A 16,328-nucleotide genomic window follows, 5' to 3' on the forward strand; every position below is an offset into this window, starting at 1 on the left:
ATAGAGGGAGTCCCGGAGGGGGAGGGCAGTGGGGCCGGGCGTCGGCGTCGTGCATGAAGAGGGCGTGCGCGATGCGAGGATGAGATCCTTGCTCCTCGTGTCTCCCTCAGCGGTGGCAGGCGACGGTGGTTCCTACGAAGGGCGTGGTGCGGATCGCGACTTCATGAGGCCGGCGGTAGTCGTGACTTCACGAGGGCATGGGCACGGATATTAGGTATGCGATTGATTGACTAATTGATTCCTGCATTGTTTGATTGATTTGTTTCCACTTTTATCAGAGGAATTGTTGCATGGGGGAGGGAGGGATGCGTGAGCGGCGTCGTCGCATGGGGCAGACCGACACCGCGTGAGGTTTCCTACCTTTCCTGTATCGTCGCGCGACGCAAAACGCACAGACCGAGGGCAGAGCGACGAAACAAAAGTCGCACAAAAAAATATTCACGCTTTGATCTTTTTAGTAGCAGGAGATATCGGAGTCACCATCACGCCTCATCCAATCAGTATCTGACGACCACGATAGTGCCTCCATGTGAAGCTCTCCACTCCCGTGCCCCGCCCTCGTGCTTTTATCGGGGCCCACCATATCCAGTCTGTCCCGGCGTCTCTCCCACCCCAAACCCCATATGATGGTCATGCCCACCTGGCGCGGCCCGAGCTTGGTCATCATCCGTCCATCCCCCACGGGCACATCTAGCCATGCATGCACCAGCAATTTCACCTGCGCGATCCGCCTCCGGGCGCCACCCCTCTAGCTTCCCTAGAATCCCCAGATATGACAAGGAGGCAGGTTGGCACGACAGGCCCATGAGCGAGTGTCAGAATGCTGCGCGTGCAGTAAACCACGCTCTAATCACTCCAAGATAGGGAATAATAGTCTCTCTAGATAATGATCGTCCCGAAGTGCCAAATTGCATCCCTGCACCACTAGTCCACTACCACCAGTGTGGTAGGATCGCAGGAGTACTTAGGCTATCCGCACTCGTTCATCTCTATTTTCATCTCTTAAAAGGAATATTCTATCTTAGTCATCGAGATTCTCTACTCTATACCCATTTCTTCCGCACCCGTGTTATCTCTATCCCATACTCTATACCCACTATTCCATATTTTATTCCCCTCCCTCCCCCTTTCTCTCTCTCACCAACTCTCTCTCTCTGCTATAGTGCGCTATAGTGTTTAGTGCGCCTCCCTCGCCTACGCTGTCTGTAGCAGTGGCAGGCCTGGCCGGTACGCTAGCGCGCGCGGTACGCCACCGCTAACGTACCGGCCGTTTTACTGGGCAGTGGTGCGAACAGCCTTAAGGTGTGGGAATGGAAGAACCCAAATACTGAAAGGAGGGGGCACCATGGGGACGTCGGTGGTAGGCTGGGACTCTAACCGCCTGCCTCCAAATGTGGAGGGCGAGTCCTATAAAACCCAGTATCCCTGCAGCACAATGGTCGTAGCCGTACACGCTGCTCGGACGGAGGAAAGCACGAGGGGGCGGACGGAATATACAGAAGGCAAACCTCAGCTAGGCTGGAGCGATTTTTTTACAATTTGGCCCTTTTTTGAAAGTTTCTCACAAATAGACCCCTGGCGGAAAGAATTTAGGAAATGGACCCTTAGCTCGGCGCCATTGGTGCTTGCGCCGAGCTCGGCGCCACCGTCACTGGCGCCGAGCTCCTGGGCACGGGGCAATGACCTGCTAGGGGGCTCGGTGCCAGAGTGACTGGCGCCGACCTCGGCGCCGTAGATCTTGGCGCTGAGCTCCCTGCATTTAACCCCAGGCCAACCTTCTTCCCTGAGCGTTCTTCCTCTTCTTTCTCCTCCCTCTCGGGTTTTTCTCTCCCCACTTCACCCTACCTCACGAATCGACATATTGGACCTTGAAAACCTTGATTTGATCCATAGATCTTCAAGAGCAAGGTATACTCGCTCACCTCCTTTTTTTCGCATCGATTCGGTATATATTAGTCGGATTTTTGAACCTAAGAATCGTCATCACTTAGGGTTTCATTGTATCCCTCAATATATGTATTATATAACCGTAGGTTGATTCCAAGGCGTGGAAAAAGCTAGCAAACCAAGCCGCATGTAGTTATGTTATGGGTTCATTATTGTGGATGAAATGAGAAACCCTAGGTTTAGGGTATAATGTTAACTGCTTTCGGTTCTTAGAACGAAATTGGTTGTATTTTATTTATGGTTCTCATTGATTTTTTTCTGTGATGTTTTGATTTATGTTTGTTAAATTACATCCGTTTTGTTAGATGCAAGAAATGTTTCGGGAGGAGTTTTGGCGAAAACAGGGTCGTCCTCGAGAATTATACCCCGACGCGTCTAGCAAAGATGCCCCCGTCTCTCCTGACCTTCCTGTCCCTAACTGTGACTGTGATTTCCCGGCCCATGTTTTTTAATCGAAACATCCGGACACAGCCGCGCGTTGCTTCTACACATGTAGTCGGTTTAATATAAGAAATTGTTTGTACTATCCTTTTTCTTTATTTGTTTAAGTATGGTACTAATATTTTGTTGGAATCTCGTTGTGTAGGACCATGAGAGGTGCTTTTTCTTTCAGTGGATCGATGGTGCAGACAAGTTTGATCCTAGGTACCTCTTTTTCGACGATTGGTTTAGAGGGAGACATCCACGTGAGCACTTCAAGCGGTGGGTTCCACCCCCCTAACCCTCTGGCAATGACGGCTAAGGAGAAGCACCTAGCCATAGTTAGACGACTCGAGGAACCTCCTCTGTGTGATTGCGGAGATCGAGCTGTGATAAACCCTAAGAATACGTTGGAGTTTGTGTGTCTAAACAAGCATGAAGTAAGTGCAAAGTGTATGTGTTGAAATCTTGAGCTATATGTGTTCATGTACTAATGTCTCATTATTTAGGTGTATTCAATGGCGAAGTGTCGTTTCAAGGAGTGGTTGTATGGTCCTAAGAACCAATGGCCGGAAGAACCGCGGAGGGTTAAGGAAAAGAAGAAAGAACGGGTAATCTACAAAGCACCTCCTGTCATGTGTGAATGTGGCACCTCCCTTCGAAGCTTGGAATAGGCCATTATTGTGGCCATATGATTGAGTATGATGAGGTTCATTATTTTTTTGGTAAACATAAAATCGTATTTTGTTTGTTTTGCTAAGACATATATGATATAATATTTCTTTTGAACAGAGCACTAGGAAATGTAGTTGGGAATGTTATGATGGTCAAGCTAAGTTCTTGGATGAACTAAAGAAGAGGCAACTAATTGCACAGAAGAGGGGATATGGACCTGACTACATCAACCTATTCGTTAAACATCACAAAGAAAAGATGCGTGAGTTTGCTAGACAGCGCGGTATTTGTAACCCGATCAGTGTTGGGCTTAACAAATGGGGAATGGAGAGGCGGATGACGTTAGAGGAGGAGAGGGCCAGGAATGAGGCAAGGGAGGAGACAAGAGTACAGATGCAGGTCTTGAATGAGCATGTTGCTACATTATGTGCCAGTGAGTGCTTGAAAACCTTTTTTTCGTTGCCTGGTTTTAAATGTAATATAATCACGTTGCTAACTGATTGCATTTTATATATGAAGGGATTGGTTGCAGCGGGGAACATGCTGTAGAGGTGGCTTGTGCAAGGTATGAGGAGAAGAAGTTAGATGGCCATAGATCATGAGCTGGTCGCATCGTTCAATCACCGATTGTGTTATGTGATGATGGAGACAAGAATGAGGACGACACTAGCAGACTGAGTGAGCTCATTGCTCTAGCAGAGGTGGGCATACAGGCGTAGGAGGTTGAGGACGACACTAGCAGACTGAGTGAGCTCATCGCTCTAGCAGAGGCGGGCATTCAGGCGTAGGAGGCTGACGACGACACTGGCAGACTGAGCGAGCTCATCGCTCTAGCAGAGGCGGGCTTACAGGCAGAGGAGGATGATGACGCGTTCTTCACTTAGGCCGCAGATGAAGCGGAGGCCGCTTACTACAAGCGACAGGTAGGTCAGAGCAACGCAGTTGAGCCTAGCCACAGCAACAGGGTTGTAGTAGAGGACTGGTACTCAGATGATGAGTTGCTTACTCAGTACGTTTCAGACTGAGGATTTGGATGTGCATTTGCCCCTATGTCTACTGTCGGCATGTAGTTGTAGTATTAATATATTGTGTAATGTGGCATAGTATCAAACTTTTCATTATGTGGTTGTTTTCATTATCTATGGTCTTAATATTCCGCTTAATGATACGGACGTATTTAAATTTGAACACGTGCTGCAAAAACACTTAACGACGTACGACATTATATAAATCAACACACGAAACACATTAAATGGCATGTGACTACATGTACCGAACCTGGGTACAGAGTTTTCTTTAACTAAACCTAACATGCCTTAGGTAATTAAACCATGCCTTAGGTAATTAAACCTAACATGCCTTAGGTAATTAAACCTGGGTACATGTGAAAAAGATAAAGTCATCCTAGTAGTATGGCTACATAGCAAATTGTGTTGCACCTTCTCCATAGTAGCCTCCCGTTGTTGGTGGTGGTGGTGGCGGAGGTGATGGGGGAGGCCCCTTCTTCTTGTGGTTAGGGCAGGTGCAATATGGATCATTGCAGAGTGCCTCCTGTGAATCGGCACCATTGTTGTTGTCGTCCTGTTCGTCGTCCTTATAACCGCTGCTAACTTCCCTTTCTAGATCGAAGATACGGTCCTGTATGTAGTAGATGTACTCCGCATGTGGATAAATAGGTCGAGGATCGACCCACCTACTGAACCCACAGTTTTCTTCGGCCAAGGAAGACTACAATAAGTATGTCGTGTAAGTGATATACAAGACAAACATATTGAAGAAACAAATAGTAACGGCAATTACCCATGCTCGTGGGCATTTGAAGAAACGACGACCTTCATCTATTCCCTCGATGAACATCTGCACTAGGCAGTCCTCACCATGCATGCATTTTGGCCACTCTTCTTTCCTTTCACCGTATCCTCTCAGTGGTGTCTCTTTGGTGAAATCACTTTTGCTCTCAACTAGGAATCTCTCATAAAGAGCTTCCTCAAAGAAATCGGGACCAAGAGGACCCTCCCACCCCCAGGTAGTTTCCTTCCCCTTTCCTCTCCCTCTGGACGACCCTCTAGACATTGGTACTGCAATGAAAGCAAATGCTGAGGAGTGTTCTTCTTCCTTGTTGTTTGTGTGAATGAGAGGGAGTGAGTGGTTATTTATAGGATGAGAGGAGGAATGGAGGCCTCTCAATGTGCCATGTCAGCGATCCATGTGCCTCTTCACCTCAGCCCTTGGATCAAACAGTCATAAGATGGATGGTGGAGATAGAGTGGAGTTGTGCTTCCTTGCATGCCAGTACTGTATCAGTGATGTGATAATTTGATGCTGTCCGTGTATCTAAAAAGTCTATGTTTATTGTCTGAAAAGCATAGATTCGTTCACTGTTGCTTGGTAATCCTAGATTCATCTACAAAGCATATGTACAATATTTTCTGGATTATACACGTTGTAATAAATTTATAGTTAATCTGTGTACTACATTTGTGCCTTTGTACAAGTGTAGTAAGATTAAAGGTTCACGCAAAAAATTCGCAAGATATGATCTTGTATTAGGAGCATCCACAGTTACAAACAGAGACATCAATATATATTCCAAACATTTAATCATCCAATGAGCATAATACAACCACAACGAATATCACAACCAACATAATATGTCATGCAAAGTCCAAATAGTCCACAATATCCATACAGTCCCGAATAGTTATAGAAAACTAAATACAAAATTCACAATAGTTCATAGTAACACCTACCACGTCCCTCACTGCCTCCTACTCTTGCCCCTACCCTTGTGACCCAGAGCGCTGGTGCCTGGAGTGTAAGGGTCACGCGGACGGTGTCGCCTAGTGCCTAGTGGCGGTGTAGGATGGGTCGATGGAGCGTCATGGAGCTGAGAGGGAGGGCCCAAGCTGCTTGACTAGAGGAACCCAAGGCTCCTCTTCCTACAGAAGGAACGTACATGTCTTGCATCGTGTCTGTCCTGCAACCACAACGACTAGCCGCACGGCGTAGACGACGTGACAGCCTCTGTTGTACAAAACTATGTTAACTGAAAGAATATAACGTATTAATGATATGTTTGAAAGAATATTTTAAATCTTACGTCTAGGAAGCCAAGTATGTAGTCGTCATTGACTCTCGGCCGAACGCGCTCGATCTCTTCAACTGAGCATTTCAGTGTATTGCCCTGTAACAAAGTTCTCAATAATAAGACTTCTGAACAGATAGCATTTAGTTTTGTTTTCTTTTGTACAAGAATGTAACTTATTATAAGGGTTATACGGCTCGAAGGTTGCAATAACTATAATAGATAACTCCTAATGTCGGTCCAAGAATGCCTAATGTATTGTTATGTAACTCAACGTAACAAAATAAGGCGATTGGCTTACCACTCTGTCCAAGATCGGTCCTGCCTCCACCTGCCTTCCTACACGAGTCGACTGGTCGTACGCTGTGTCTTCATCGTCGAAGGACTCGATGTCGGCGTAGTCAGTTTCGGTCCACTGTAGCCTCAGCCTGCACCGTGTCGAACGCTGGTACCAAGCTTGGTACCGCCTGAACTCACAGTTCGTGTGCGGCTCGTTGTTGTTGTCCACATTGTCGTGCATCTCCTCCCATTCCTCAATGTAGGACTGGTGGTGCCTCTCCCAGTCAAAAATCTTCTTGTTCCTCTGACGATCCAACCTGCACGTATGTCATCGTTACATTAATCCATGTACGTGGCACCATATTATAAAAAATGGACCATCATCATGAGACATTTGAAATATCAAAACACTTACTTGTGTAAGTCAACGCCAGTCGAGAACAGATGCATAGGACAAAGCTGTCTCACTCCAAATTGGCGTGCAACCCTATCTGGCAGGTGGTACTCGACAGCATAGAAGCAGATTAGAGGGCACCTCATCCTATAGAAGTAGTCATCGGCCCCACAGACGTTGTTCAGCTGAAAAGGAAGTGCATCCTCTCCACCATACGGCTCCCACTCCACCTGCAATATGTCCAAATAAGATGTTAGATGGTATACTAATCCTTTTCAAAGCAGCATGGAAAATAAAATTTACTTACACTAGACGCCGTCAGCGTATCTAGCTCGTTCGTGTACTCAATGTACGCCCGGTCTATCCTCGTGTGCGAAACCCTGACCTGGTCCCAAAGGTATGCCCATGTCGGCTGGCGACTTGGAGGCTGACCTTGGAACCACTCACGACGAGCCAGAACCTCTGGACGACCAACTAGAAAATGAGCCCACATCCACAGCTGTAACAGGTACACGCATCCACCAAGTGATGGGTTGGACGTAGACTGATGACACCCCTCGCACAGCTACCAGTATAGAAAACACAAAACTGCAGAGCCCCAGCTGTACTGACCCACCTGGTCCCAGTCACTGAGGCAGTGGATCCACATCCAGGACACATTGTCACCCATGGCATCGGGAAAGAGAACGCAAGCAAAAAGGTGTAGGATCCATGCCCGGCAGTAGTACCCAACCGTCTCCTCATCTGCCTCCTCAGGGCACTCTATGAACTCTGCACGTAGCCATGAGATGGGAACTCCAGAAGTGTGAGCCCCTTGCTCGCCAAGCTCACGCCCAAGGAAGGCCTCCACTCGTGCTCTCTAGCCCTCTGACCTGCACTGCCCGGTGACTGGGTTCCCATGAATCCTTAGGCCTAGCATCTTCTAACAGTCCTAAAGCGAGACTATCATCTCCCCGAAAGGTAGGTGGAAGCTATGAGTCTCTGACCGCCACCTATATTTAAGACAAAGCAAGATTACTTGTAAAAAAGACAAGTGCATGAACAAATGGCCATGAATGGAGGTAATGATTCACTTTAATACCTGTCTACCAACGCAGTTATCGCCGCTGAGTTGAACTTGGGCAACCCACAATGAACCTAAAAGGAGATGACATCCAGGCCAGCTCTTTATAGGAAAGGAGTGTACCTGTCGTCGTATCGAATGTCCAAGAACCCACTGTGGGTCCTAGAACAAAGGTGCGGAAGGTCCTGCATCGAATAAATCATAGTCACATGTTACTTTACGAACACATGTACGAATAAAACTTATAGATTATTACCTGCCCCAGCGCAACGAGACGTCTTCGGTGGGTCTCCTCGTACGTCGGGTCGAGCAGGTGGAATTGCTCCATCCTACAAAAAAAGTGAATGGATTAGAATTCCAATGTACAATGAAACATGAACTTATAAATATATAAGTAATTGACACAAATAAAAGCATAAATTGAAACATGCATAATTAAATATATGAATAAGACAAATATAAAAAAATACTATAAACCAATAGTCCTACCTCACTAATCTACCAATGGCAACTTCATGAGTTGTGGCCAAGTCTACCACACTTGCCGCACTCGTACTACTCGGGATCAGTAACAAATGGAGTTCCTCTCCCACGCCTAGTTCTTTCGGGTATCTGATCCATAACCATCCTGTGCCTCGTCCTCTGCCTTGATCCACGCTTGTTCCAACGGTAAGCTGGATCCACAATGTACTTCGGCCCATCATATGGAGGCCACTCTCCAGGGTCCTAGAAAGGCACGAAGCGGGGGCTCCATGTGTTCACAAGCGTGTTGACACTGAACTCGTGAGGTATCCTCCTCTCGATATTATAGTTGTGATGCCTAGCTGTTGCCACCAAATAAGAACATACAAAGTGGTATTGCCTTGGTTTACCACAAGTGCACTTGAAATCTTGGAGGACAACCACATGTATCCTTGACTCTCGGACCTCACCATCGGACGTTGTACCGCCCCTATGCTCGACCTGATAAGTCCCTGTGGCATGGTCAAAGCATGCAACCTCATGTGTGCCAGCCCTTTCTCTTGCCTTCTCTAGGTGTGCCTTTGGTTTCGGAGCCCATATCTCTCCATCACTCCTCAACTGCAATGCATGGGCGTGTCTATCGTTTAACCAGGCAACAAGCTTATTGAAGGTGAATTGAACAATTACATTCACGGGCGTACCACGTATCCCCAATAGCAACTTATTGAATGACTCTACCATGTTGCTACACTGAAACTCGTACCTCCAGCCGTCGGCATCGTGAGCTCTCGTCTATTTCTCCAAATCCCTCATCAAACCTGTGAGCCATTGTCTACCTTCTGCATTTGATGTGGTTCTGACCTGCTCCAACTTTTCCCTAAAGTACTTGTCCTCAATCTGTCGAGCAGCCTCCTAGAACAGATCAAAGTTACCCTTGACACCATCCTTCCAGAGTAGATTCTCGGCAAGGTGTCGAGTACACCAACGATGGTGCAAAGGTGCATACCCCTCTAACTGCTCTCGCATAGCATTAAGTATGCCCTGATGCCTATCAGATATGACGCCAACCTCCCTGCTAGGCCCAACCACGTGTATCCGGACTAGCCTCAAGAACCATCCCCAACTGTCATTGTTCTCCTTCTCAACAAAAGCAAATGCCAAAGGAACCAACTTGTTGTTCACGTTATAGGATATGGCTATAAGAAGTGTGCCCTGATATTTGCCAATCAAGAATGTACCATCAATGGAGAAGATGGGACGACAGTGCCTAAAGGCCTCGACACACTAAGGGAAGCACCAGAAGGCACGGAAAAATATCTGCCTCCCATCCTTCCATGCATTAGGTTTTGGGATATACTCATAATGCATGCCTGGATTCACTGCTTTGATTGCATTGAAAAGAACTGGCAGCTGCTCATACCAATCCTCCTAGTCCCCATATATCATCTTCCACGCTCGCTGCTTAGCCCTCCATGCTTTACCATAAGTTATCACATATCCTCCATACAACACCTCAACGGTCCTGATAATTGTTCTCACCTTCATGTTGGGTTCTCCCTGCAAAATTCCCATCAACCGCTTGGCAATGATGGTAGATGTCAACTGTCGATGCCTCGGTGTCAGCTCATGGTCAGCAAAATTGTGTGGCCTGACAACTTTTGTGATCTTCTATTTTCCGGTCACCTGTTGCTTCCTTGCACAAACCCTCCATGGGCAGCGTTCCTTGTCACATACAACTGTGTAACGGTGCTTCACATATGAATGCAATACCCTGTAAGGCCTCTTTCGTATCACTGCAAAAGCCTACAACCACCTCTTCAAAGCAGGGAGGTCATTGAACACCCTCCCCTCCTCAATTACCATGTTAGGACCGGCCTCAGGAGCTTCTAGGAGCTCATCATCACGTCCTTCTGCAAACGCCTGATCGGAATGAGCAAGATCACTAAACTCATGAACTCTAGGATCACGGCGGTCGGGAAAGATACGCCTCATCATCTCAACATCACTCTCCGTCAGCTCTCCAACAGGACTATCATCATCAGAATCAAGAGCCCTAGCCATCTCATATGGCTCCGAATCATGCATAATTTCAACACTATTGGAGCCACGGAATCCATCTTCAAAGTGCACTTGCGCAGCAACATGGGGCACATCCATATTCTCAGGAATGTCTCCTGCAACGTCATTACATAAATGATGAAAGAATGAAAGAAATAGATGTAAGGAACGGGGTAAGCTCCCAAAAATCATGCGGTTAAGACACTTACTCGGATGATTCTTTGTCAAAGGGATCTCATAAGGGGGGTCTGCCACGAAAACATGAGTATGACAACCATCTCCAAATACCGTATTAGGGGCAGATTGAGCATCAGGAGCCGTAGGCGCAATCTGCACATGCAGGTAAGGTTTCGGAACGGGAGGGTCGATGTGTGCCTGATGATCCATTGCTGGGGTAAACCCATGAGGGATTGGATCAACTAACACCCGACGCACAACCATGTCCAAACATTGCAGCTGGCTCTTCATTGCCGATCTCACATAGTTCTCCCACTGATCCGCACAACCAATTGAGATCAGTCACCTGAAGATGTTCGGAGGACAACCTAGGTGCAGTACACCATCAACTGCAATGTCATCATCTCCAAAGCAATGCAGCTCCTCCCGAGCCCTTACAACCATCTCACTAAATGAAGGCCTATCATTGAATAGCACAGGCACGCTTTGCATGTCAAGAAACTCTAACATATCCATAGCGATCGCTTTCAACCGTGCCTCCATGATATATGGTCACTAGGTTGTCCATCTATTTAAAAAACATAACGAAACGCATGTCCTTTAGTCCAAATTAGACGATAGATAGTACCTAACAAGTACTTTCTAACTACAAACTAAGTAATCAAGATAATAACTACGTATATATTTATAGTGTACTCACTAAATAGCTAGATCATATGTAGTTAACTACAAATATAACTACATATCTAAGTAGATATCTAACTATATCTATTTACCAATGTATCTATGTTTCTATCTATCTACATATATATCTCACTAAATCAACTAACTGAGTTATCATAGTAACTAGTAAATAACAAACACCAATTAAATAGGTACATTGCATATTCATAATTTTTACCTTTCCGGGTCGGCGGACGACGGGCGTAGGTCAAGGTGAAGATCCGGGCCCGCGGTGGCGCGGCCGACGACAGAGGTGGCGCGCGGCGGGCGCGGGGTGCCCGACGCTCCATGCGGCGAGTCCGGCTCGATGGGCGTGGGAGGCACGCCGGCGGTGGAGGGGGGGCAAGGCAGGGCGAGGCCGAGGCCGCCGGTGGAGACCAAGGCGAGGCTAAGGCGAGGACGGCGGTGGAGGGCGTGGCGGCGCGGCGCTGCCGCCAACCACGGGCAACGGCGCGAGGGCACGGCGGCGCGGTGCGGGCTCGGGCGAGGGAGCATCAGCGGCGGCGCGGCGCGGCGAGGGTGCGGGCTCGGCCGTCGGAGCAGCAGCGATGGCGCGGCGAGGGCGTGGGCTCGGCCGCCGGAGCAGCGGCGGCAGCGCTGCGCGGCGAGGGCGCGGCCGCCGGAGCAGCGGCGGCAGCGCTGCGCGGCGAGGGCGCTGGCTCGGCCGCCGGAGCAGCGGCAGCGGCGTGGGCGTGGGCGTGGGCGCGGCAGTGGAGCAGGCAAGGGCGGCGGCGATGGCGCGGGTAGGGACGGCTTGGGCGAGAAAGGAAGACGAGGCGCGGGCCGGATAGATATTTCCGAGCTCGGCGCCAGTCACTATGGCGCCGAGCTCGGCGCCAAGATCTACGGCGCCACAGTGACTGGCGCCGAGCTCCCTGGCAGGCCACCCTGCCGTGCCCGCCAGCTCGGCGGCAGAGACGCTGGCGCCGAGCTAATGGTCCATTTCCTGAATTCTTTACGCCAGGAGTCTATTTGTAAGAAACTTTTAAAAAAATGGCCAAATTGTAAAAAAATCGATAGGCTGGATGCGAGTCCGAGCAAAATTATGCCCAACACAAGTCCGTACAAGTTTAGACCGCAAATAGATGATTGGGCTCTTTAAGACAAGAGTGTTACTGACTGCACATATGTGACATCCAAGAGTAGAACAATTTTGTTGTCATTACCCGAGACCGAGAGTTGGACGAACAGAGTGTTTCGCAGCAGTTTCGTTCCATCGTCCATTGCTCAATGTGCTACTGTCCTGTGTACCAATATTTATACATTCTAGACTAGATAAGCAAAATAAATCGATCGTCTGGTTTTGGCCTGCATTTCTGTAACGACTGAAGCTGCGCTGACCAAAACCCGATGAGGCGATGACCCTCGTATACATGGCACCCAACTACTGCCGGCCGGCCGCGACAATCCCCGAGCGCTAAGGGAACAATGAACATGACGACGGCGGAACCGGTGAAGCTCATCGGCGCATTCGGCAGCCCGTTCGTGCACCGCGCAGAGGTGGCCCTGCGCCTCAAGGGCGTTCCCTACGAGCTCATCCTGGAGGACATGAGCAGCAAGAGCGACCTCCTGCTCGCCAGCAACCCCGTGCACAAGAAGGCCCCCGTGCTCCTCCACGGCGACCGAGCAGTCTGCGAGTCGCTCGTCATCGTCGAGTACGTCGACGAGGCCTTCCACGGGCCGCCCCTGCTGCCGGTCGACCCCTACGACCGCGCCATGGCGCGCTTCTGGGCGCACTTCATCGAGAACAAGGTAACGTATGATTCAGCACGCCTGCACCTTCGATTCCGACGCTCATGTACTCGTAACAACTAACAAACAGTGCCTGGAGCGGCTGCGGCTAGCGCTGTTCGGGGAGGGCGAGGCGCAGAGGTCGGCCATGGAGGCGGCGAGGGCGGGCCTGGCGCTGGTGGAGGAGCAGCTGAAGAATAAGAGGTTCTTCGGAGGCGACGCCGCCATCGGCCTCGCGGACATCGCCGGCGGCGGCCTGCTGGCGCACTGGCTCGGCGTGCTGGAGGAGGTGGCCGGAGTGAGCGTCCAGACGAGCGGTAGTGATGAGGAGTTCCCTGCTCTCCGCCGGTGGGCGGCGGAGTACAGGTCCTGCGAAGCGGTGCAGGCGTGCCTGCCGGACCGGGCTAGGCTCCTCGCCTACTTCGCCGGCGTCAGGGACAAGTGCGTCTCGGTGGCCAGATCGACGATGCCGAAATAAACATCGAGATTGAGGTCGTCGTCAATCTCATCATGTAGGAAAAGGCTTATTGCTTAGCACGTTTGGTCGCCCGTCGCTGTCGCACGCGCCACCTGCTGCAGATTATTGCGATTAGCTAATGGCTTTTGGTCAACACTTGTTTGGTGATGTCGCTGCCTCGCTGGTGACATTGACTCCCGCAAAGAAAGCGGAACTCACTAGTTTGCTAGGAGCAGCAAGCTTTGGTTACGAAGGAACGACCTGGTTTTCGAAAAAAAACTTTTTTTCCTTTACGGGTTATCTACTCGGTTATACATTTGGTTTCGTTCATGGCCTGTCCTACGTAAGCCAATTTCACAAGATTTGGTTGTAGCGGCATCTCAACAATTGACGCAAGTGGGAAAGGAGTTTTTTTTTACCCGGGCACATGGGTGGTAGTCTAGTCTTTAGATCGAGTGTTATTAGTGTTTTTTTTTAAAAAATCTTATGTAAGGCTATGTGTATCCTTGTTATACAGAGGTCGAAAGTGTCTCAAGGGTTTTGTATCATCTCAATGTAACGATCTTAAAATTAATAAAGCTTTCCTTATCGGAAAAAAATAGTTGTGTTGCACTTGGGCAGTAGGGCTCGCTGTGCAAAATGAATTCTTACTTAAAAGACTACCCTAGTACTCTTTGCTTCCTCTGTACTCTGATAGCCTGATCAATTGGTTACTACTTATACAATCAAATTTTGATAGAAGTTTGTACGTATACTGCTTATTCATGCATATTCGGAGAGAAGACGACTCACGAAGTCACGAGCGTGTACAAACGTTTGCACGAATTGTATGTTGAACTAGCATATACCCGTGGGTTGATACGGGGCTTTAAAATTTTCAACACAATAAGAGTATGAAAAAAAAATAATGGGTCCAAATCAATCTATTTCACCATCCAAACCATTACTACACTACTACATTTGGGATAGTTTTGTATAACTATAGGACTATATATCTAAGGCCCTCATGAAAAAACATGGGTGCAATCTAATTAACACTTTCACAGGATGGATGTGGGGGCCATACACATATCTAACCTCTTAATATACCACATTGAAGAGCAATATCTGTAAACTCAACAAAAAGGCAAAACCCAATTATAAGATGTTTCTCCCACAAATACTAACTTAGTTTTCTAGCTGCGCACGGAGAGTATAAGTGAGTAGGCTAGTGGGTCTTAGAGGTCTAAACTTGCTGCCAAAGGGGAAAAAAACATCCACCCTCCGTTGGTACAAGAAGTTCACAGAGACATCTCGGACAGTTTGCATGCACAGTTGCACACCATGCAACCATTGCATTTTGAGAAGGTGCCTCTGTCCTCTCAGAAACTCCTCATTAGCAAATTCCCATCTGTCAGGATCCACCTTTCTGTAGCCCTGCCAAACCAATAATCCAGTCATCAGAAATATCAATCACCATTTTTTCTTGAGGAAGAATTAACGGCTGAAATCATTTCAGGTCGGATAAAATGCCAAAATGAAGAGGAGTCCTATGAAGAATATAAATTATTTATCTTTCACCGATACACACCACATGTTTCAGTTTGCATGGTTCAGTTCTTAAATCTAATAATATTCTTATTCAACATCTTTACATATCAAACCTGCACCTAAAAGCTGGCCGACGAGCGTGGCCACGTCGCCAGCCGTTCCCGGCCGTAGGATCGGGCGCGTGGACGGCCCAGACCATGCGAGGCGTGGTTTTTTTTTTGTAAAAAAGCCCTCGAACTTTACCGAAATCAACCCGTAATCCAGGTCTTTTGAATGGGCCGGCCTGCCTCCCGCTCGGGCCTGTTTCCCGCCGAACCTGGGCCTTACTGGGCCAAATTCGGCCCGACGACGTTTTTCTATTTTTCTGCGAATTTGTTATTTGTCTAAAACGATTGAAATTTTGTAAATAACATAATAAAACAAATAAAAATTTAAAAATGCCAAACCAAGTTTGTTGAACTCTACACAACTAGCACTGCACTGTAAACACATAACATCACATGTTTTAGTGTAATTTTTTGCTATTAATGTGGATCTAGATTTCTCAAGAGTTTTCTAAAAAATTAATAGAGTTATTTTCTTTATTCAAATTGCTATGAATTTTTTATGCTAGCTTACCCATAACACACATAAAATAAAACAATTGAGTGATTCTACCGGCTTCACGATCCTATATATACAATTCTTAATTTCACAATGATGGGTGTGTCGTGCATAGTTCTTAATTGAAAAAAAAAGAGACTCCAACTATTATCCTCTGCAATGCCAACGATCAACATCAACTCCACTTATCTGTATAATTATATTGTATTACTGCTATTTATTCTCCACAGAAGCTAAGTAATACTAATTGCAATATAATTATTAGCTCCATGATGCAAGCACCAGGACCGCGCGGCAAGGCCACGCTGCTTTCTAGTATTATATTATTTTCACACAAAGAATAGAAAACAAACCCCTCATCACAAGGCAAAATAAAGGAAGATCAAAGACAAGTTTGGAGGATAGGAGTCCATTTGGAAATTGTAGGTGATGACCTGCCTGCCTGCAAAATTTATATAATGCATCATTTTTTAACAAAGTCGATCAATGTCATCAGACCTTCAGTACGGCGTCTGTGCTGTACATATACAGTATTATCTCAACAACTACTGACAGAATGAAATTGGCTGGGGTATGGGAATACCAGGTGCCGGCTTAAAAGTTTTAGAAGATCGGAAAAACAAATTCCATGCAATTAAAGTTTCAATATTCAAACCAGACCATTGCTGCAGGAAAATTAAGTCACCCCTTAGATTTTTACAGAAACACGTGTTCAAACAACCAT

The 16,328-nt window shown here is 47.6% G+C and overlaps 1 protein-coding gene and 1 long non-coding RNA gene across 2 annotated transcripts; one reads left to right on the forward strand and one right to left on the reverse strand.

The window, feature by feature from the left end:
• Positions 1 to 6,009: 6,009 nt before the first annotated feature.
• On the reverse strand, positions 6,010 to 6,524 carry LOC136461449 (uncharacterized). Its single transcript, XR_010760330.1, has 3 exons — positions 6,429 to 6,524; positions 6,143 to 6,226; positions 6,010 to 6,066 (listed from the first exon to the last, which is right to left on the reverse strand). It is a non-coding gene; the product is annotated as an uncharacterized lncRNA (long non-coding RNA).
• A 6,084-nt stretch (positions 6,525 to 12,608) lies between these two features.
• LOC136457132 (probable glutathione S-transferase) lies at positions 12,609 to 14,000 on the forward strand. Its single transcript, XM_066457174.1, has 2 exons — positions 12,609 to 13,035; positions 13,106 to 14,000. The coding sequence occupies exons 1-2, from the start codon at positions 12,712 to 12,714 to the stop codon at positions 13,490 to 13,492; spliced, it is 711 nt and encodes a 236-aa protein (XP_066313271.1). The 5' UTR covers positions 12,609 to 12,711; the 3' UTR covers positions 13,493 to 14,000.
• The last annotated feature ends 2,328 nt before the right edge of the window (positions 14,001 to 16,328 follow it).

Source organism: Miscanthus floridulus, chromosome 6 (assembly GCF_019320115.1).
Source record: "Miscanthus floridulus cultivar M001 chromosome 6, ASM1932011v1, whole genome shotgun sequence".
In the NCBI taxonomy this organism is placed as follows: domain Eukaryota; kingdom Viridiplantae; phylum Streptophyta; class Magnoliopsida; order Poales; family Poaceae; genus Miscanthus; species Miscanthus floridulus.